The following is a 23188-nucleotide window of genomic DNA, read 5'->3' on the forward strand; positions in this document are numbered from 1 at the left end:
CTGAAGGAACTCCCATGTTTTCTAGCGTGCCCCACTATCTCAGCTGCTCTCGCCAGCTTCCCCCTCCACACCCCCAGTCCCCGTCCCCAGAAGGGCTCCCAGCGGCACAGCTGTCCTGACTTCCCGAAGGGAAGTGGATCTGAGGTGGGCAGGTGGGATTCCAGCTCTGTGGCTAACTTGGCTCAGGGTGTGCTTGAAGATTTTGTTCAAGAAAGCATGGGTCTTGTGAAGAAAAACGGGACTTTGGAAATGGAATCCTTGAGAGTCTCATCTTGAATTTTCATCATCCTATTATCACAGAAGACTCCTCTGAACTCTCATTCTGTTGCTCTGTCCAGTCAGGGTATGCAGGCCCCTGGGCCCTGGGAGATCCTCTGCAGTGAACCCTAAAGTTGCCCCTTACTGGGTAGGCGGTTGCTCTGTGCCCACAGCCCCTCCCCTGGCCCTGCATGAGGGCCTTGGCACATTTGCTGCCTGCAGGGTCCCAGGTACCCTGCCGGAGGATGCCTGGGATAGTGACTGCCCCCCAGACCTTTGACCTTTGACTCTGAGCCTCCTGCTTGGTGGGGGAGTGGGGCACATACCATTTCCTCAGCCAGACATCGAAAGAAGCACAATTATTGCCTTGAAGCACATTTTTCTGAGCGCTTTCCTTAGGTCTGAGTTACAGCAGCCTAAGTGGGCTTCTAGAAACCAAACAGCCCGACTGAGAAAGGAATCAGGCTGTCCTGGGGCCGGGGCTGGGGTCGGGGGTTGGCTGTGGACAAGGGAGGGGTAAGCTAGGGCTGAGCAGCACACTCCCACTGCCCCCTCCTCTGGCCCCTCAGGGTCTCAGTCTGGCAGTGCAGCTCTCAGCTGTGCCCAAGGATCAACCCAGGGAGCCTTCAGCCCCACAGAGGCGGGGTCTGCCTCCCGCCCTGGGCCCCCGGTCTCCAGGGAGGGCCTGCCCCCACCCCGTGTTTTTAAGAGGCTCCCAGAACATTCAGATGTGTTTCTGACCACCTTCTCCTGGTTCTGTGCCTAAACCGTGAGGTTCCTGTGTGTCCACAGTGTGCAGCACAGTTACGCTGACTTCCAGAGCCTTCCACAGGTACAGTCCCTGTGAGTCCAGCAGAGTGCCTGCTGCTCTGTGTGGGAACTGAACCTGCAGGAGGGACCTGGAGAGGAGAGGAAGCCTGCACACAGGCGGTCACGGGGAGGGCCAGGGACCCCAAGGAGACACTCCTCGCATACCTACTGCATCGAGATGGAGAGGGTGCTGAAGGGCTTACCGCACACCAGGCGCTTTCTCGTCTCGTCTGTTAGCATCATCCCCGTTGTGCAGGTGCTCACAGTCAGAGATGGGGAGGTGAGCCGGATTTTTTTTTCTTTAAACACCAGCAGTGCTAAAAGAACCCGGGTCAGCCACTCATTCCCAAGTCACCTTCTAGCTACTGTTCTTCCTCAGGGCCACCGTGGTTGGGGGGGTGTCATCAAACCCCTCCCCGGGCTGAGGGGCACCTGGCAACTCTGCCCAAGGTGGGCTGGGGGAGAGGTGTGGTTCTGTTGCTGCTATAAATGACTTTGGTGTAAAGTTAAGAGACGATGAAACAATATCACTCAAGTCCTAATACAAGTCACAGATACAAGGAATCACGACAGTAGGGTACACAGGGGAGGACCAATGTGAAACAAGCTTGGCAGATCCTTAAGAACCACACAGTGAGGCTGTACCGCCTGTGAGCCCGCACTGCCTAAAGACCAGTGGACCGACCTCCCGAACGAACGGCTTCTGACTGAGACAGTCATGAGCTCTCAAAGCAGCTAACCTGTACATAAGCAGGACGTTCCACCCTGCCACCCCACTTCATGTCGACTGTGTGAGCTGCACAGCATTTGTAAAGGGAGTTTTAAAGAGCAGGGAGTCTAGCTGGGTTAGGATAAGAGATACCTGGAACTTCATTGTGGGGTTGGGAAATAGAATACTTACTTAAGGTGTTAGTGGGTGGGGCTTCCCCAAGGCTCATGCCTACCAACACAGGAGACACAAGAGATGCAGGTTTGATCCCTGGGTTGGAAAGATCCCCTGGAGGAGGCAATGGCAACCCACTCCACTATTCTTGCCTGGGAAATTCCATGGACAGAGGAGCCTGGCAGGGTACAATCCGTGGGTTTGCAAAGAGTCAGACACGACTGAGTGCACACACACATAAACTGTTAGTGGACTACCATTCATGTCTGTACGCATCTCCATCAGGCTTGACTTTTGGAAACCCCTAGGATACCATGTGGAGAAGGCAATGGCACCCCACTCCAGTACTCTTGCCTGGAAAATCCCATGGACAGAGGAGCCTGGTGGCCTGCAGTCCATGGGGTTGCGAAGAGTCGGATATGACTGAGTGACTTCACTTTCACTTTTCACTTTCATGCATTGGAGAAGGAAATGGCAACCCACTCCAGTGTTCTTGCCTGGAGAATCCCAGGGACGGGGGAGCCTGGTGGGCTGCCGTCCATTGGGTCGCACAGAGTCGGACACGACTGAAGTGACTTAGCAGCAGCAGGATACCATGAGTATTTCTCTAGCCTCGGATTATGGAGAGAAGCTGATGTCACATTCTCAGCTCCCCACAATACCACAGCTGTATCATGTAACCACTGGCTGTCCAGCTGTAAACCAGGAACAAGCCCCACCTCACCTGCAGACGTGCTGTGCAGGCTCAGGGCTGTCTGAAAGCACTCGTTGCCTCACCCTTACATAACAGGTTACTTTCCTTCTTTAGGTCTGATGCTCTGAGGCAGTCATGTCCCAAGACCAGGTCGGGGAGGCCCAGTTTCTACAGCTTCTGGCCACTCGAAGACAATCCAAGAGGAAGCCCCCTTCTAAATTGTTTCTGGGATCCCAGATCTCCCCCAAGATGGCCCTGTGCTGGCTTCCAGGACCTTGCAGTTCTCTCCTCCAGGATCCTCCTTCTGGGGCAGGGTACCCTGGCAGCACAGCCCTCTTCCCAAGGAGGGTGGGTGGACTTTGGCCTCGAGGCTGGGGTGACCCCTCGCATGTGCACAAGCTCGCCCCACCCCACCCCCGCCCCAAATGCAGGGTGGGCCTGGGGGTCAGCTTTCTCCATACCGAAACATTCCGACAATGAACTCCAAGGAGTTGGAGAAATTACAGTTAGAACCTGGCCTTTCAAGTCTCTATGAAGGTGTATATGTTAAGATATGTATGCGTGTGTGCATCCAACTCTGTGCATGGACTGCAGCCCGCCAGGCTCCTCTGTCCATGGAATTCTCCAGACAAGAATACTGGAGTGGGTTGCCACTTACTCCTCCAAGGGGTCTTCCGCCCAGGGATCGAACCGGAGTCTCCTGCATTGGCAGGCAGATTTCTTTACCACTGAGCCACCTGGGAAGCCCTCAAGATAGATGGTAGCATTTATTTTATTTAAAGGTTTGTTAGTTTCCCCCCAAGCCCCACAGATGGGACATGCAGAAATTCTGCATGGGACATGCAGAAATTCTTTCATGCAGATTCCCTTCCTCTTAATAAAAATAAGAAAACATACAATCAGACTATCCTAGGGTTTTTTTGTTTTTGTTTTCATTTTGCCTCCTGATTCAGGAATTCCTCTGCCTCATCAGCAGTTTTGCCTGGGATGCTAGTTACCTAGCTTCTGGACCTATCTGAGTTCAGCTGAACCAGGAGAGGCCTCGGAATGTGCCTCTGACAGGTACCCCAGAGGCTTCATGCAGCTCCTGACTCAGTGGTACCTCGGCCCTGTCTGAATTTTAAAACTGACTGAGAAACTCAGAAAAATCCTGCAGGGGGAGGCTCCCTGAAATAGGCATCTCCAGGGCAGGGGCCCAGGCCTGCAGGCTGCCCTGCACCCCACGACTTGCCAAGGTTGAGAAGCAAGTCTGCCAGGCTTGATGGTTCTCTCTGCGAGGAGCCCAGCCTTTGCTCTCCTAGTGGAAGGGAGCCTGTCGGGTCTTCAGTCTCTGCAGGCACTGTTGTTAAGCCCGATCCCGCCACCTAATTAACACTTGTTTATATTAAACAAGCGTTAGCTGCCGAATGCAGAGAAGGGGGTGGTCCTTTTTGAAGTTTCTAGTTGCTGACTTTATAAGATCTGGCCTCAAGTGGGGCTTCTGGAAACTCATCAACCCGACACAGCAGCTAACAAGTCCTTCGACAAGTTTCTGTCGCAGGCAAGGCCATCTCCCGAGGAACAACCCAACCTGCGGAGGTTCCCCCTCCCCCCCGCAACACCTCTTAACCCGGCAGCGCGGTGGCGCAGGAGGGCGTGGACAGCTTCCCGGGTTTGGGTGCTCCTCGTCAAGGTGTTAAAACAAAGAGGATCGTTGTGTTTCTTGGAACTGGTCTAAATGTCTCTGTTTAAGATCTAGGGAACCGCATTTCCGTTCGTTTTCTGCTCGTGAAGGGTACCAACCTGGTGATGGCGCCGTGACACGGCCGCGGCCCCCAGCCTCTCCTGCCGGTTCCTTTAATTAGGAGAAATTAAGTGGGGCTGCTACATATTTTGAGAATAAATAACACTATTTAAACGCAGGCAGCCTTAACCACTAACTTAACCGCTGAGTTCTCGCTGCTACATGTCTCCTAAGTAGATCGGCATAATCTTCACTAGGACTTAAAATGCATCACATTCGTTCCGGAGCTCGGAACCCGCAGCCGACGCGAGCCCCGGGAGGGCTTAATGACTTTAATTATGGCGAGAAATACCTTCTCCGGGCGGGAGGGGCGCGGCCGGCGGGGTGGGGTCAGAGGAGGCCGGATGGGAGCCCGGCTCCCCCCCCAACCCCCGCCCCCCCGAAGACGGCCCCGCGGCGTGGGGGGAGGGCCTCGGAGTTCTGAGCGGTGTTTGTGGCTTCGGCGCTTTGATCTCCGGCCAGGGAAACCTGGAAGGTCAGGCCGGGCTGCAGCCAAGCCCCGGAGCCTGGAGCCGGTGGAGCGGGCCGGGCCGCACCACCCACCCGGCTCCCCCATCCGCCTCCTCCCGCCCCCGGAAGGTGAGCCCGCTTGGCCGCCCGACACCCCCACTTCCCCACACCCACCCCCTCACTGGGTTGGAGCTGTTTTGCGTTGGTCTCCCTTTAGGCAGTGGATTAGGGTCTCCAAGTCGTGGCAGTAAACCAGACACATGCCCTGCAAATTTTGTTCAGTAACTACCCTATCTGTCCTACATACTGGAAACGAAACCAGGTTATTTTCTTAAGCTCTGTGCCCCTCCCCACCTCCTCTCCCTCCTAACCCTCCCCTGCAGAACCCCACCCCCCCCTCCCCGCCCCCGCAGAGCAGCAGGTGATTCCGCTGCCCGGTTAGAGTGTTAGGGTCTTTTTTTTTTTTTTGGTTTTTTTTTTTTTTCCTGGCCAATTCTTCTGACGCCCGCCCCCTCCTTGGCACCAGGCTTTTCTCACCGGTTACCCATGGGCGCCGGTGTGTGACCTCATTTCCTATGGAATGAAAGGTTTCTGTAGGAAAACAGGGCACTTGGTGAGACGGGCCTTGCAAGCCCCCTCGGCTGGCAAAGAGTGTCCCCTGTCGTGCGGTGACTCATGCTTCAGGGCGCAGCGGCGGACCAGAAAGCCCAAGAGCCCCGTGCCTGGGTGGTCACTCAGCCGAGAACACAGGGGAGGAGGAGGAAAGGAAAAAGTGAGGAGGGCAGCTTTAGAATCCACTTAGCGGTGTCCAGAGGGAGGGGCACGCAGGGACCTGGGGAGCTCTGGCTTGTTTGTGCTAGGATGGGACCAGCCAAGAGACTGGTGAGCATCAGGCAGGGTGTCTCCGCGTCTGGCTGGTGGTCTCTGTGTGTGGACAGGCCCCTGCCCCAGTGGCAGCCTGAGCAGGGCTTGTTAGGGGGCCCTGCGTTGCTGGCAGGGACCGTGCCTGGAGGTTCACGCCTCAGGTGGACGAGCCTCACAAGCCTGCACTTTTGGTCTCTCATGGCTCTGCCCAAGGGCATGTTTGAGTCTGGGGGTTTGGAATCTGCCGCCCGTTCTGGGATCTTGACAGCAGGGTGGGTGGGCAGCCCAGTGTCCACACGCTGCCCCTCTGTGTCATGCAGGCCAGTTTCTCCCATCAGTCTTCGAGGAGGAAGGAAAGCCAGGTTTTCCTAAGTGACGAGAGGACAGTGAAAATGCACATCTCCTGCCGTCTGTGCCCGCGCATGTACCTGGAGGTGGTGGTTTGCTCAGCTGTCCTCTGCTGAGAGTTGTCAGGGAGGCTTGCGCTCCTCCCAGGAGTAGAAGGGGAACATGCAACGAGTGCCCTGACATCAGAGACCTGCCCACAAGAGGCCTGGGACCCCATAAAGATCCCCAGTGAGGCAGAGCCACTCTCAGGGACTGGGGTGGAGGTTCCCCAGAGAGAATAATTCCTGAGTTAGAACCAACCACCAGTAGAAGGCCCGTACGCAAGCACTGCAGCAGAAGACCCGGCCGCGGCTCATAAGAAACCAAACTGCCAACATCTGCCCAGCGGAGGATCCCGACTTCCGAGAAGATCTGGTAGAGAATGAACCTTCGGCCACTCGGAAAGTCAGAGGAAATAGGAGACCAGGTGGCCTGGAGCGAGCCACAGCCCGTGCTTGGAACAGCAGGGCTCGGTGTGTTTGATGCTAACCCCGGGGGCGAAAGCTCATCCTTTTTAGGTCAATCAACAGACGTTTCTAGGCCATTTTACCCTGTGCCAGGCTCTTTGCTGGATTCTGGGAATGGAGCGGGAAAGAAGTCTGAGGCCTTGGCTGCCCTCTAGTGAGGGAGGCACTTTAAGTAAACAGTGACAGTGTGATGTCACAAGAGCTGTTCCAGTGGGACCGAGCGGGCCAGGGTGTGGAGAGGAGCACCTGCGGCTGTGAGAGCTGGAGGAGGCCCGGCTGGCTACGGGCGAGAGTGGGCAAGGAGCTGCAGAAGCCCCGCCTCGTCAGGCTCCGGGGCTGGTGGGTTGAGTTCGCGGAAAGCCGGCGGAGTCACATCCTATTCTGATTTTTTGGAGGATAGCCGATTAACAGTGTCGTGCTGCTTCCAGGTGGGCGGCAGAGGAGCTCAGCCGAACATGCACGTGGATCCATTCTCCCCAAACCCCCTTCCCAGCCAGACTGCCGCGTGACGTTGAACAGAGTTCCCTGGGTGTACTGTAGGACCCCGGTGGTTACCCGTTTTAAATAGAGCTCACGTCTTATTCTAAGAGCATCACAGAGTCATTCAGGAGAGTGGGGCAGGGCAGGTCTGCGATTCAGAGAATGCCCTCTTGTGCTGCATGGAGACCCTGTGGGGGGTGGGGGGCGCTGGGGGAAGGTGGGGTGGGCTACGGAGCCCCCAGGGGGGTGGTGGTTGTGACTCACGTGAGAACTGTAGTGTCCGATACAGGATGGCAGTAGTGGGGCTGGGAAAACAACGAATGGATGTGGAAGACGGAAGCAGCAAAACTTGGTGAGCGGCTGAGCGTCGGGGTGAGGGCAAAGGGGTGTGGTTCAGCCTGGCCCCTGCATGGCGCTCGTGGGGCACCTTTCTCCAGAGAGAGCCCTGGCTATAAGAAGGCCAGGACCACGTGAAGGGTAGGCACATGCACCTCTATCAGCCTGAGCTGGAACAGTGAGCTTTGCCCCAGGAACAGCTGCAGAAGGAACCTGGGGACCCGCTGAAGCAGGAAGCTGCTGCCAGGTCGTGGACACTAAGCCCTGGGCCTCTGGTGCCATCTTGGATTCCCCATGACCATGGTTTCTGCCACTGTGGGTCATACGGCTGTGTATGCTGGAGGAGGGCTGCACGTGAACACTCTTGAGTAAGAAAGGGGGAGACCTCAGTGCCCTTACCCTGCTGCTTGCCAACCGAGATCTCTTCCCCCTCCCAGGACAACAGCAGGTGTGTGGAGACAGACGCCTCTAGAAGGTCCTGGCTTGGATCCTTCCTGGGGTGCCTGGCACACACTTGGCCTTCTTAAGTAGTTGTCACATTGCACTGTATACAGCTGACCCTCAAGTAACACAGGTTTGAAACATGGGTCCACTTAGACACGGGTGTTTTCAGTGGGCAATAGTACAATGCTGCATAACCCAGGGGCTTGAATCTGCGAACACGGAACCATGGACATGGAGGAACCTTGGAGATTGAGGAGCCGAGTATACAGAGGGTGACTCTAAGTTCCATGGCGATTTCCCTTCGGTTGTGCAGAGGGTCAGCGCCCTGACCCCTGCATTATTTGAGGGTCAACTGTTAATTGAGTGTTTTCACACCAGGGACCACCTCCTTTAGACATTGTCTTCCAGGTCAAAATGTAGATTCTGGCCCATCCCTCCCCCTCCGACCATGCATTAAGAGCCAGGGAGTAGTTAGGCAGTGAGACTCCTGTCACCTGAGCCAGCCGTTTGCACAGAGCCTTGGGTCCCAAAGCTTCTCCCGTGGAAGGAAAGGTATGGACAGAAGTTGCTGCAGAAAGGGTCCTGTGTCGAAAACACTAGGGCTGCCAGGTAGCTGAGAGCCTTAGCATATGCGATATTTCTCAAAGGACGCTAACCAGGACGGTGTCTCATCCCCTGAGACCTACTATAGGAACGTGGGATCGGTGGCTCCAGGCGGGTCATTTCGAACTCATTGGCCCTCGGAACAGAACACTCAGACCTTTCGTTACGACTCCCCCAAGGCTCTTCAGCAAGGCCCGCCCCAACACTGCTGGTGAAACGGACCCTCCGTGAGAACGGGGCAGCCACCGTCCTGCTCACCGTGTTCATCCTCCCGGCCTAGCACCCACAGTAACTGGTTAATTACTACCATCGAACGAATAAAGTCATAAATGGCACCACAAAGAGAATTAAACTGCCGCCGCCTACTATGTGAATTTGTCGAGTATGGGCTGTGCCCACCCAGGGCAGTCTGCTCTGTTAGGCTTTTCCGGGCACCGACACGGGTCAGATGTACGTCCTGGCTCCACAGACCCCAGGGCAGGTGAGCCTAGCAGCCAGCCAAGACAATTACATGTGAGATGTTAGCGCCGTCTGACTCCGCAGGACCACGTGTAGCGATGTAAAGAGTGGATGCCACCAGAATGTGAGTACAAGACTGTACATAGAGCACTGATCCTGATGGAGAAAAGGCAGAGAGCCCCTAAATGCCTGTCAGAGAGGCGGTCCACCATGTGTTGGAAGACTATATGTAGCTGGTAAGAAGAAAAACGCTTTTCTGCATACTGCATATAAGGTTGTTGAGTAAATTGTTGAGATAAGGGGGAAAACAGTTGAGAACAGATTATAAAACATTATATACATCCAATTTATTTTAAGTGTATTTTCATATGTGAGTGTGTATATACACATGCACTTTATGCCTGCTGATACATGAATTTTAAAAAAAACGTACATGGAAGGATATAAACCACACTGTTATGTTCTAAAGCTGGGATTTGAGGAGGTACTAAGTCGGTTATTTTTTGCTTTCAACTTCTGAGTTATGTTTGAATTTTCATGTCAAGTATGTCACTTTTATTAATTGCAAAAATACTAAAGATGGTCACCTTTGCAGGGGAAAATGCATCATAGAAAGTGATAAGTGGCAGAGGAGAAATCTTTATAGGTATTAGAACTCGGGTAAGAGCTGCTTCTGACTAAAGAGAAGCATTTACCAGTCTTACGTGGGAGGCTTTGCACATGAACTTGACCTTGAAGCATCAATAGGCTAGGTAAGATTATAGTTCACTCTGGAGGTCTTTACACGTGTGAAGTATCTCCTGGAGGGTTACTCTCAGATTGTCAGCCTCCTTCCTAGCCAGCTCCCCAATGTGCCACTTTATCCAGAAGTTAAAACTGTTGACCCAAATTTGTCTTTTATTGTCTTTGTCATCCTATCTTGTCCTTGCTGCAGATAAATTAAGAGTTGAGTGGGTTTATAAAGAGGAGCATTAAAATCTTATGTGGATTGTATAAAGATTCTTAATAATCTTCATTTTCTTTGGCCCTGGGCCTCCATCCTAGGAGAATTGGAAGTGTAAGCCAAGATTCATTCAACATGGCATTAACTGTAAGAATAAAAAAACTGAAATAGCCCAAATATCAAAAAGATATGAGTGAGCGGGGTATCTGAAGGGATCTATCACAGCCTTAAAGATATTAACAAAAAATTTTAAATGACTTGTTGGAAGATTATGATAAGTGCAAAAAAAAAAAAAAAAAAAAACCCAGAACACAGACTTATATTCAATAGAGGCAAATAAAGAAAAAGTCTGCTTGAAGCCCCCGTATATCAGAACTTCCTGTAAGAGGCTGAAGACACAAGTCTTTGTATCAGTGCTAACAGTCCAGCTTCCTGGCTTATGCTCTGGTCAGGCGTGAGGGCCAAAGGAGAGATTGTGGGCCATCTTTTGGGTTATTTCCGATTCAGGCTGTATTCCACCGAAAGTTTTCCTACAGTAAAGTTTAAGCACTGGGGACCCCACATCCAGTGCTTCATGAAGAAACGGGGAAGCGGTCTGTTCCCAGGGGCTCTGCAGGGGAGCTATGGGGTGGGAGTCTGTGTGTGCGCTCAGTCATGTCTAACTCTTTTCTACCCCATGGACTATAGCCCACCAGGCTCCTCTGTCCATGGGATGGTCCCAGGCAAGAACACAGGAGTGGGTTGCCCTGCCCTCTTCCAGGGGATCTTCCTGATCCAGGGATCAAATCCACATCTCCGGTGGCTCCTGCATTGGCAGGCGGATTCTTTACCACTGAGCCACCTGGGAAGCCCTGATGTGGTGTAGGACCAGGCCCCAAACCCAGTCTGGGTGTAACTGCACACTCTGGGTCAGTGCCAGGTCCATCCCTGGTTGGAATTCCTGAATTTAATCGAAACCCAAGCAGACTCTAGGCTGTGGGTCTCTTCACCCACAAGGTGGCAGTGGGACTATTAGCAGAATGCACAGTATGCATCCGGAAATTCAAGACTCAAACATATCGATAGAAGCACTTCCTTGGGGGAGGACAACAGTCCACGTTCAGGGAGCAGGAACCCTAGAGCACAGTCCCAGGCAAACTTGCTATCATTCAGAATAAGTGTTTATTGAATAACCACAGGGGTCTTGCATTGCAGTAAGTGCCAGTCACGTAAGACCCTGTCTTCTAGAGCTTGACGTTTTGTACTCTGCAAGACGTAAGTCTGCAGGTGTTGGCGCTTTTGTGACATGTCTCAGTGGCTGTGGACGTTGTCGCCTCGGGTCTAGCAGGCCTGGAAAGGTAAATAAGGAACCGTGACAGCCTTTTAGTCCACATCCTGCTGTGGGGCTTGTGGTCACCTGCTGGCTGGGGCCGACCTGTGCCGGCCTGGTGGAAGCAGCCGCCGTGATGGAGGGTGGGAACGTGCCCGTGTGAGTGGGGCACGGGAAAGGGTGGGCAGAGGCCTTCGGCTGCTTCTGGGAGGCCTGGCCTGGTCCTCCCACCTGCTTTCTGCTGCCCACGCCCTTCTCAAGCTCTTCTTCTTAATCTAGTCTGTGCACAGATCAGGGGTAACTGCCCTCTCCAGCTAAGCTCAGCTACAATGACTGTCTAGCAGCATCCACCAGAAGGCATCTTCCTAGACATCCATTGAAACAGCCTCGTTTTGAGAAATTTGGACATTTGGGTGTGTGACTTCATAAAGATGAGGCTTTGAAGTAACTCTCCAGCCCAAGTTTGACTACAGAAGATGTGAAAAATCTAACACATGAACACGCGTTCAAGGACACCGCATCCATTTTCAAACTGAAAATGTGGGGTGAGGGGGAACTGTGTGACCAAGTACGTTTTTTCATTTGCTTTGGGAATAGTATGATCAATGTGTCATTTTCAAAGTGTAGATCATTCATGGCCTGTTTTTAAACCCAGGCTTTTCAGGTGGCTCAGTGGTAAAGAATCAGCCTGTGAAGCAGGAGAAACAGGTTCTATCCCTGGAGGAGGAAATGGCAACCCACTCCAGTACTATTGCCTGGGAAATCCCATGGACAGAGGAGCCTGGTGGGCTACAGTCCATGGGGTCACAAAGAGTCAGACCCCACAACAACAACATTCTTAATCCCAAGCCTGCTCCTGACAAGTGAGTTCTGAACGTAATCCTGACCCGCCTCATGTCCAGTCCTATGTGCGGGAAATACAGCCTTACTTCAACAGCAGCTTACATCAAACCTAATTTTTAAAGTAAGCCACTGTGAGAATGATTGTTTTCTCAAACAAAATATCGGTGCCCTGGGCCCTGTGTATTAACCTGGTTGTGTCTGCAGTTGAGCTATAAACAGGATTTAAGCTCCATGTTCTTGACCTGCTGTTTTCATGAGAGAAACCAGGAGACTGGTGCGCCCTCCACTGAGGCTCCCAAGCAAGACAAAGCTGCATGCCCAGCCCCCTCCAGTGCTGCCTGATGTGCAGGGACTGAAAGCCAGTAAAGGAATGAGAGATCCTGTTTATTTCCTCACTGGCAGCCAGTTTATGAACAAGGCTGGGAGGATCTTCCTTGTTAAAGAATCTGCCTGCCATGCAGGAGACCTGGGTTCGATCCCTGGGTCAGGAAGACCCCCCGGAGAAGGGCATGGCAACCCACTCCAGTATTCTTGCCTGGAGAATTCCACGGACAGAGGAGCCTGGTGAGCTACAGTCCATGGGTTCGCAAAGAGGTGGACACAATTGAGTGACTCACACACCCCCTGAGCAGAAGACTGGCACCCATTTACTGTGGCCCCCGAGGACCTGCTGACCTCAGGCAAAGGGGTCTGTGCCCCTAAACAGCTTTCTGGAGGAAAGTGACACCATCTGGCTCCAAACTTTCTCACAGGGACATCACATCCTCTCTTGCTGGAGGCAGGTGACAGCCATCACAGCTCTTTCTGCAGCACTCTGGACAGCCCGTTGCCTCTACAAGTGGCCGAGACTAGTCCTTCATGACACAGGCTCTGTCCCCCTTTTACCGGTGGGGAAACTGAGACTGGGGACTGAAAGAGACTTAGTGACCCACCCCGCATCGGCAGCTTGTCTAGAAGAGCCAGGGACAGCACCCAGGAGCTCCTCCTGATTGGGGCGCACCCAGTGGGGAACCAGGGTGGGACCTGCAAGCGGCAGAGCAGACCAAGTACAGCGAATCTCAGTCCAACAGGAAGGGGTCCTCAGCAGAACAAGGACAGCACTCAGGTGCCTGAGCTCGTTGAGTTGCCGAGGGCTTCGCTGTATCCCGAAGAGTTCACTGTCCTGCTTGTACCAAGTGCAGGGAGCAGGCTTATTGTAGCAGCTGTGGGGCAAGACTGCCCTCTAGAGGGCTGATGGAGCATTGCCCTAGCCACATTCCAGTCTAAGGCTCAGTGTTGCTTTCCCATGCTGTATCCATGTAATGGTTATTTCTATGGAAGGAATTTAGCTTTCGCTCTTTCTCAAGCAGTCTGGCCCATAGAGGCTTTCTTGACCTCTGAGTACTGGCCGTTATTTGTCCATCTTACAGAAGGCTGGGCTTTCATTTTGGTCCCCTCCCCCACCCCTCACCTTTAGAGGAGTCTTGCTTCCCTAACAAGATTCAGGTTCTTAAAAGCAAGGATTATGTCTGATTCTTCCTCAGCTTTACCCTGTTGTTCCCTTAGCTGGACATGAAACTAGAAGGTTCACCAGGATGGAAAGGAATCCTTTCCACCCCCAAAAAAGAATTCCACCGCTTCTCATTTGTTCCTAAAACATTTCATCTCTGATCAGTAGTTCCCCAAATGGTTGAATCCTCAGAAAACTTTCGGAACTCAGTTTCCTGGGCCTCACTCCAGCCCTGCTGAATCAGGCTCTGTGGTCTGAGCCAGGAAATCTGCTTTACAAACTTCCCCAAGTGGTTTTTGATGTGTGGCCAGGTTTGGCAGCCAACAGCTCTAAATCCCCATTTACAATTATTTCTCCTAGCCTTTCCCCCCACCCGACAGCATCTCCAAAGGTCTTCAGCTCATGTCCGTTATTAAAACGGACCATTTTGAGATTCCTCTGGACATAGTCACAGGCTCTTCCAACTGCGGGGCTGGACGACACGGGGGAGAGGAGACCACAAGAGAAGGACCCAAGGCATGTGCTTTTACTGCCAGTGACCCTGCGTTCATAGCAGAAATTACTGAAACCAGTACCTTTATGCTGACGGGGCAGGTTGTCAGTTTGTAGTCTGATGTTAAGGCTCAGGCTGAAGAGGGAGACAGAGGTTAATTGAGTACCTAGTTATTTATTTTTACCATTTCTATCTCATCTAGTTCTCAGGTTCAACTGAACAAGGCACTGTTGCCTACCCACGTCCACCCCCATCCCACTCCCACCCCCTCCTTTAAAAAAAAAGAAAAAAAAACAGGCAAGTTGAGGCTTGGGCTTCCCTGATAGCTCAGTTGGTAAAGAATCCGCTGCAAGGCAGGAGACCCCAGTTTGATTCCTGGGTCGGGAAGATCCACTGGGGAAGGAAAGGGAAAGGCTACCCACTCCAGTATTCTGGCCTGGAGAATTCCATGGACTGTATAGCCCATGGGATCGCCAAGAGTGGCACGCGACTGAGCGACTTTCACTTAAGTTGAGGCTTAGGAAAGTTAGTAACTCTTCCAGTCACATAAGTTTGTGACCATCAGATTCTGCATTCGAATACAGGTCAGATTTCCAAGGCCAGCTTTGTGGGAACGTCCCTACATGCTCTTTCTCACTCTCCCAGGCCAAGCGAGCCGTGCAGCGGGGAGCCACCGCAGTCATCTTCGATGTGTCCGAGAACCCAGAAGCTATTGACCAGGTAAGCTCCTGGGGCCAGGCCAAGGCTGCAGGGCCCCTGAGAGAAGCACCTCCCTTACTTAGCCTGGCTTCTCACAGTCGTATCACCTGGGTCTTCAGGGCCCTTGCACTTGTCTGCCCTCATTAGTGACCCATGTTTGTGCATTGTCCTCCAAAGCGAGTGTGTCAAGAGGGGTTAAGAGCCAGGGGGCTGGGAGGCATTGTCAAATACCCTTCATCCTAAAACGGGGGGCATCCTCAGCTTCATCTGCCTGGGAGCCCCCAGCCTATGATGCTGGTGTTTGGGGATTTTCGAAAGGGAATTTCATGTTCTTTTCCTCCAGCTTTTCTTTCTCTCTCTCTGGCTTCTTGAAAGTAATTACGTCTTCTAAGCAGCACCTTCTGTCCTTGCTTAGCTGAACCAGGGCTCGGAAGACCCGCTCAAGAGGCCGGTGGTGTACGTGAAGGGCGCAGATGCCATCAAGCTGATGAACATCGTCAACAAGCAGAAAGTGGCCCGTGCGCGGATCCAACACCGCCCCCCTCGAGTGAGCCTCCGCCACCTGCCCCCCTCGCCACCTGCCCCTTCCGGCTTCGGCCTTTTTTGTTGCTTCCGGCTTTTTCCCCATCTAAACCGCTGACGCGCCCCAGGGACCTGCAGGTTTGTAGCAGATGTAAGCCCGGAGGCCAGGGAGAGATTACCAGTTCTACTTGAGGGCATCTGAAAAGCCTTTCCAGATATAGATGACTTGTGACCAGGTGTCTCTTCCACCCAGTGTCCCCTCTGGGTGACTTCCTGTCCTTTTTTCTCTTCTGCCCCATCTTCCATGAAAGGCTGACTAAGGACTGAAGGGAAGGGCGTCCTACTCTCAGCTGCTTTTCCTGGGTCTCCCTCCTCCCGTGCGTCTTCACTAAGAGGATAAAGCCTGTGCTTCCTCCTTCCTGTGGGGCAAGTGCATTACCAAAACTCCCTAACGTGTACTAGAATCTGGAAATGTAAGCTTTCAACTGGGATGGGAGCTCACGACCTCCAGGTGGTTAATGAACAGCTTTGTCTTCTAGGCTTCTCTTATAGTTGTGTTAAAGCCATGCTGCTGGCATCCTCTGCCCAACCTCAGGCTCAAGATTCTAGGAACCTGGGACAGGTGCTCCATAGATGGTTTATTTCCTCTTCCTAAATACTGGAATATTCACATAAAGGAGGATCCTTTCGCAAAAAATACCCAGATGCTCGTAGCATTCAGTGAGCAAAACTCCACTCGGGCGGGCCAAATGCACATCCCAGATCAGGTGGCTGTAAGGTTTTAGGAGGCTGTATGCCATGAGGGAAAGGTAAGAACTAAAACTAGAGGGAGTTTGCAGAAGAACCGACTTGCGGGCTGCTTTTTAAAGGGAAAAAAGAGCGCTTTGGTAAATATGACTCACTATAGTGGAAGCTGATATTTGTGGAAGCAGCGTACAATTTTCTGAGTTGTTGTAAACCATTAATTATACGGTTAGTAATCACTGTTCCCTCAAAACACGACACTCGCTCCTTTGTCCCATAAATGTGATATTTGTGTTTATTTGAAAGGGCCTCTCCCACCGGGTACGGCGGACTCTGCACTGTTCCGCAGGGAGCTGGGCTCAGTGAGCAGAGTTCTCCCAGCTGTTAGGAGGCCTGGCTAAGACCCCGGCAGGCCTCCCCTGGCCGCACTGCAGGCGCTCCCTGGGCCTGGAGAGTGCACAGGGTGCCTGTTAGCAGAAGCCCTGGCGTGTCCCACAAAGGAGGGGAAACGCAGCCCAGAGGCTCCGTCCCTCCGCTGCCCGGAGCCGACCCAGCGCGTGTGCCCATCCCCAGGCTGAAGAGCGCCATGACTCACTGTGTCTTTTCTGTTCCAGCAACCCACTGAGTACTTCGATATGGGGATTTTCCTGGCTTTCTTCGTCGTGGTCTCCTTGGTCTGCCTCATCCTCCTTGTTAAAATCAAGCTGAAGCAGCGACGCAGTCAGGTAATGGCCCCAGAGTGGCCCATCACCTTCATCCCCGAGGCCCCACTGCCAGTGCAGACCAGGGCAGGGTCCTGCCCCGACACTGCAGCCTCTTCCCTGCTGGCCCAGAGTCAGCAAAGATGGAGAAAAGCCAGAGCAGAGCTCAGAGCACTGAGCTGTTTCTGTTCCAAAAAGGCCGGTCCTCTCAATACAAGGGTCAAGCGCTGGTGCTGTTTCCAGCCACAGGTTTTTCCAAAAAAAAATGTTTGAATGTTAACATGGAGCCCGAGAGTCTTGCTCCCCAGATATGATCAGGGGACCAGCAGGCTCAGCATCACCTGGGAGCTTGGGAGATTCGCAGAGTCTCAGGCCTCACCCCAGACCTATTGCGTCCGAATCTGCATCTACCAAGCTCTCCAGGCGATTCTCAATGAACAGAGGAGCCACGCTAGTGCCCCGGCTGACACAGCACTGCGTGGTTACAGGAAGGAACCGTTTAGGGGCAGAGGGCAATGGAGGGACACTCAGGAGTCCAGACTCTCAGGGGTGTAGCAGTGTGATGTCCCCAGAGAGAGACAGCGCCAAAGGGTCGGGTGGGCCGTCAGTGACAGAGCAGCAGCTGGTGTCTGTCGAGCACGTCCAGTCTGCCAAGTGCAGAGTACCCCCACACGTTATTCACTGGCCCTCGGGACGTTCTTCAGTGAAGGGAGGAGCCCTTAGCCCAGAGCAGACTTGGCCAAATAACTCAAGCAGACCTCTGCCGGCTCTGCTGCTTAGGCCAATGTGGTGGACACTTGGGAGTCTGGAAGACCTGCGCTCTTGGGCCGTGGTCTCTCCATGTTTAGTGATTCCTCAGCAGTCTGTCCTGGCTGGATGGAGACTAGCGTTAGGCTGACCGTGGCCCCCCGGGGGGTGACCGCCGCTGTTAACACAACCCAGACCCTCATACGGGCCACGTTCTGCTGCACAGAATTCCATGAATAGGCTGGCTGTGCAGGCCCTGGAGAAGATGGAAACCAGGAAGTTCAACTCCAAGAGCAAGGGACGCCGGGAGGGGAGCTGCGGGGCCCTGGACACGCTCAGCAGCAGCTCCACGTCTGACTGTGCCATCTGCCTGGAGAAGTACATCGACGGGGAGGTAATGGTGGGGGCGGGGCCCAGCCCCATGGGGACGAGCCAGGGATGAGGGGGACTGGCCCGCAGAGGGCGCACGGGACCGGGAAGGACAGGCCCCATGGGCCTTCCCCACAGCCTTGTGGGATAAGGGCTGAGCCTGCCAAGTGTCCTGGGGGCATCCTGAGACCTTCCAACTGCTTTCCCCCCCGGAACGGGGTGGCCACATGCATAAACACTCTCTCCCGGGGACCTGGCTGGACACAAGTTGATCAGTAATCTATGTAACTCTGGTTTTAGGAATATTTACAGTTAATTTACATTTGAAGAAAGTGAAAGTGTTAGTCACTCAGTCGTGTCTGACTCTTTATAACCCCATGGACTGTAGCCCACCAGGCTCCTCTGCTGTCCATGGGATTTCCTGGACAAGAATATTAGAGTGGGTTGCCATTTCCTTCTTTGGGGGATCTTCCTGATCTAGGGATCGAACCCTGGTCTCCTACATTGGCAGGCAGATTCTTTACTGCTGAGCCACAAGGGGTAGGGAGCTTCTTAAATTAATTAAATTTAAATTAATTAATTTACACTTACTGAGGGCAGGAGGAGAAGGGGGCGACAGAGGAGAGGGTTGGATAGCATCACCAACTCAGTGGACATGAGTTTGAGGAAACTCTGAGAGAAAGGAAAGAGTCAGACATGACTTAGTGACAGAACAACAGCAAGACTTAATTTTCACATTGCTCATCTGAAAACTCTGGGACTCAGCTTCATACAGTCCTCTCCTGAAAGCTGCGTGGAACACTTACACCCATTTTTCTTATAAAGAGAAAAAGGAGGGGACTCCCCTGGTGGTCCAGTGGTTAGGACTCCACGCTTTTTCTGCCAGGGGCTCAGGTTCGATCCCTGGTTGGGGATTTAAGATCTCACAAGCCAGGTTGGTATGGAAAAAAAAAAAAGTAAGGACAAAGGATGTGATGTCTCCTTTGTCCTTCTAGCTTTTTTTTTGAAAATTTCAAACTTTCAGAAAAGTTGCAAGAAGCATACAGTGAACGCTGTTATCATTCACTGAGAGTCACTTCCTACATCTGCTTCATTTCCTTCCGTGCAGAAACACACGTAAACACACACATTTGAGGGAGTAAGGGGGCAAACCACTTCAGAATTAGTTGCAGGCATTTGATGCCCCTTTGATGAAAGTGTCCTGCCACTGTGTAGACTGTTGGATGAAAAACAAGGTTTTACAGAGGCCTTCAAATGAACGGTCTCACACAGTCTCTACCTGCAGACTGCTTGAGCTCTCATCTGGGCCCAGGAGGGTTCTAGCTCTGCGATCTTGGGCGAGTAACTTTACTCTCTGTGCCTCTGCTTATGACACGAGCCCAAGACTGGCCTGAACTCCCAGTAATCACCAAGGTCACATGAGAAAATCTAGGTAGGACTCTGGTCATGGTCAGGCACAGCCTTAGGGGTTAGCTGGAATGTGACTACGGCTAGCTGGTCCGAGAATGGAAGATCAAAAGTGGCAAGTCCAGAGGGTGCTCTGGGCGCAGGAACTTTAGGGGCATTTCTGCCTGCCTCAGAACCCCATCACCTCCTCTCCATGTTGGGAGTTTTGTTACAGACCACGTGCCCTCAGGTGAATGTTGAGGGTGCAGTGAAGGGAAAGGTGGGACAGCTTTACCCCTTTGCTGTCCCACGTGTCAGTCATGAATCCCAGGCATCGTCCTTTCTACCCACCTCATTTTGGGTATCCGGAGCCAGCCACCATCCCAGAAATGCAAAAGGTTTTGGAGCGCACCTAGCTGTCCCTCACACCCCAGGCTGAGCAGCCTGTGTGAGCACACAGCTCTGGCGGGCCTGTGTGAGTGCCCAAATGTGAGTGCCCTCCTCCAGAGGCAAGAAGGGAGCCTACTTCCTCCCTTGACACCAAGCACCATGGTTGGAGCCAAAGATGGGGATGGCAGAGCCTCTGGGCACCGCCACGGTGCACTGGGCTCCTTGGTCCACTCTGGCCCCACAGGAAGAAAGAAGCATGTGCGATCGCCCTCTGCCCGGGCCCACGTTCAGGCTCTGTGTCTTCTCTCCTGCCCCAGGAACTGCGGGTCATCCCCTGCACTCACCGCTTTCACAGGAAGTGCGTGGACCCCTGGCTGCTGCAGCACCACACCTGCCCCCACTGTCGACACAACATCATAGGTAACGCTCCGCTGCCTCTGTCCCTGCCAAGAGGCACTGTCTTTCCCAGGTGCCTAGTGGGAGCAGGACGGGCACCACGGCTGGTGAGCCGGCAGACCACCAAGGCACTGCCGCCAGGACCTGGAGGCACCGGGGGGCCTGGGGAGGTCTGCTGGAGGGTCAGCCTGGGTCTGAGCTCTGGCTTTGACACGACTGGGTTCCTGACATTGGACCAGGCCCCTGGCCTCTCCAGCCCTCGGGCCCACAGTCTCTTAAGCAGGACAAGAGGGGTGACATGATGCTGTGTCACTGTGGGGGAGCCTGAGGGCCCAGAAGGCAGGGTGCCCTCCCCATAGCTGCTTTTCCAAGAGGGTCAGGGCCTTTCCTCTCCGGTCTCGGTTGCTCTCTGGAGGCTCTTGTCACTCAGAGCAGCTGGGATGTGGGAGATGGACCCTAATAGGAGTGACCACCCTGAGAGTGGAGAAGCAGGAGGCCTCTGCCCGCGTGGCTGGGTTTGGTGGGAGCTTAGAATGGGTCAGAACCCCTCGGTGCCAACCGCTTCAGTCTGCCGGTGTCTGCCCCTCTAACTCCGCCTGCTGACCAGTTTCCTGTGCTTCTCCCCAGAACAAAAGGGAAACCCGAGCGGCGTGTGCGTGGAGACCAGTAGCCTGGCGCGCGGGCGGCAGCAGAGGGTGATCCTGCCAGTGCACTACCCGGGCCGCGTGCACAGGGCCGGCGCCGTGCCCACCTACCCCACGAGGACCAGCATGGACGCCCACGGGAATCCGGTCACACTGCTGACCGTGGACCGGCGCGGGGAGCAAGGCCTCTTCTCGCCGCAGACCCCCGCCTACATCCGCGGCTACCCGCCCCTCCACCTGGACCACGGCCTGGCTGCGCACCGCTGTGGCCTGGAGCACCGGCCCTACTCGCCCGCGCCCCCCTTCCGCAGGCCCAAGTTCGGCGGCCGCAGCTTCTCCAAGGCAGCGTGCTTCTCGCAGTATGAGACCATGTACCAGCACTACTACTTCCGGGGCCTCAGCTACCCCGAGCCCGAGGGGCAGCCGCCCCCCAGCCTGGCCCCCGGGAGCCCGGCGCGGGCCTTCCCCCCGGGTGGCGGCGGCGGCGGCAGCCTGCTCTTCGCGCCCGCGGCCCCGGCCTCGCCCCTGGAGAGTGGCAGCGCGTCCAGCTTCAGCTGCTACCACGGCCACCGCTCGGTGTGCAGCGGCTACCTGGCCGACGGCCCGGGCAGCGACAGCAGTAGTAGCAGCAGCAGCAGCGGCAGCTCGGGCCAGTGCCGCTGCTCGTCCAGCGACTCGGTGGTGGACTGCACGGAGGTCAGCAACCAGGGCGTGTACGGCAGCTGCTCCACCTTCCGCAGCTCGCTCAGCAGCGACTACGACCCCTTCGTCTACCGCAGCCGCAGCCCCTGTCGCGCTGGCGATGTGGGGGGCTCAGGCCGGGGCCCCATGGTGCGCCTCGATGGCTCCCCGGCCCCCGAAGAGCCCCCGGCAGCAGCCCGTGGCCCCAGCGCCGCACGGGGGGAGCCCTGGCCCGGTCCAGCCTCGGTTTCGGCCTCCGCCTCGGGGGACCAGCTGTCCACCTGCAGCCTGGAGATGAACTATAGCAGCAGCTCCTCCCTGGAGCCCCGGGGGCCCCACAGCTCTACCTCACAAGGGGGGCTCGAGGCCTCTCCCAGCGCCGCCCCGGACCTCAGGAGGACCTGGAAGGGGGCCCGGGAGGGGCCGTCGTGCGCCTGCTGCTGCGAGCCCCGGGCCCCGGCCCCAGAGCCCAGCGCGGGGGCGGCCGGGGGCGGCGCCTTGTACTTGGGTCCCCCGCCCTGTGAGGGGTGCGGCCCCCCGGGCGGGGAGTCACAGCCCGCGAGCTCCCAGGGCCTGTACGGCCTTCACCCGGACCATCTGCCCAGGACGGACGGGGTGAAGTACGAGGGCCTGCCCTGCTGCTTCTATGAAGAGAAGCAGGTGGCCCGCGGCCGCGGGGGCAGCGGCTGCTACACCGAGGACTGCTCGGTGCGCGTGCAGTACACGCTGGCCCAGGAGCCCCCGGTCGGCTGTCACCCCGGGGCCCGGGACCTGAGCCAGCGCGTCCCCATCATTCCGGAGGATGTGGACAGCGACTTGGGCTTGCCCTCCGACTGCCAGGGGACCCGTGGCCTTGGCCCCTGGGGGGGGACGCTTCCCGGTCCGGATGCTCTGTGGCCCCACAGGGGCCTGGGAGCAGCCCAAGAAGAGCGGGTTCTGTGCTGCCCGGCCAGGGCACCACGGCCACCTGGCTGCCCTCCGGAGGATGTGGGGGCCCCCGGGGCCAGCTCCCCCAGAGCTCTCCGGGACACTCGGGAGTCCAGCGCCACATCCCCCAAGGCTGCAGGTGAGAGCGGACGGTGACAGCAGGCCCGGGTTGGGGTCTTCTCTCCCCATGGTCACTTCCTGGGTGACTTTCTTGGTGCACTTGGCTTTAAACCCCATCCATACCTGGTGATTTCCAGGTGGTACTCCCCCATCTACCCCTTCCTCTGAGCTCCAGACCTGGGGGCCTTGTGCATCCCTCACCTCTCCCCCAGATGCCGGGTATGCAGCCCACCCGACCCTCTGCACCCTCTCCTCCAGGGCTCCCCACCCAGATGCCCAGGCCCCAGCCCTGAGCCTGCCCTGCCCCTCCTGCTTCAGGGTCCTGGGCCCCACGGTCTGTCTGTGAGAACCCTGTGTGCTGGTTTGCCCCCATCCAGAAAGGGGAATCCCCAGAAAAATGAAACTTAGCTAAAAGACATGCAGAATTCCAGTCCAGATCTTTTATTATGAGGCTGAACAGACATGGTTAAACTGCGGTAACGTTTCCATACATTTTGTCTCAGGAGTGGGCGAACGATGGGCAGCCTAGCACCTTTGAGTAGCACAGGGACCGTTCCATCTGCATAGTAAACCCCACAAGGGTCTCCGCTGCTCCCCACCCGCTGTCCGCAGCCAGGCCCATTCCCTCTCTCCAGGGTGAGGGTAGTAGCCTTCTGACTGGTCTCCTCTGGCTGATCTTGTCCTCTGTTCCACGTCGGCACCACAGTTGTCTTTTTTTAAACATTAAGTCTGTCTTTACACCAGAAAACCCCTCACTGACTTGCCATTACCCTCTGAATTTTAGAAATGTAGACCCCTCTCCCGGCTGATCAGGCCCTGCCAACCCCTCTGATCACCTCTTGCTTCCCTCCTTGTTCATGAAGTCAT

General features: G+C 55.0%; 1 protein-coding gene across 2 annotated transcripts in view; it reads left to right on the top strand.

The window, feature by feature from the left end:
* The window catches only part of ZNRF3 (zinc and ring finger 3), a 145077-nt gene that overhangs the window by 118127 nt on the left and 3762 nt on the right, over positions 1-23188 (top strand). For both annotated transcript variants that reach the window (XM_070769780.1, XM_070769781.1), the window contains exons 3-8: positions 14641-14715; positions 15110-15241; positions 16575-16685; positions 17635-17802; positions 19871-19973; positions 20577-22340. In XM_070769780.1, the coding sequence (XP_070625881.1) occupies positions 14641-14715; positions 15110-15241; positions 16575-16685; positions 17635-17802; positions 19871-19973; positions 20577-22340 (2353 nt within the window). The remainder of the gene's footprint in view (positions 1-14640; positions 14716-15109; positions 15242-16574; positions 16686-17634; positions 17803-19870; positions 19974-20576; positions 22341-23188) is intronic.

This window comes from Bos indicus, chromosome 17 (assembly GCF_029378745.1).
Source record: "Bos indicus isolate NIAB-ARS_2022 breed Sahiwal x Tharparkar chromosome 17, NIAB-ARS_B.indTharparkar_mat_pri_1.0, whole genome shotgun sequence".
Lineage (NCBI taxonomy): Eukaryota > Metazoa > Chordata > Mammalia > Artiodactyla > Bovidae > Bos > Bos indicus.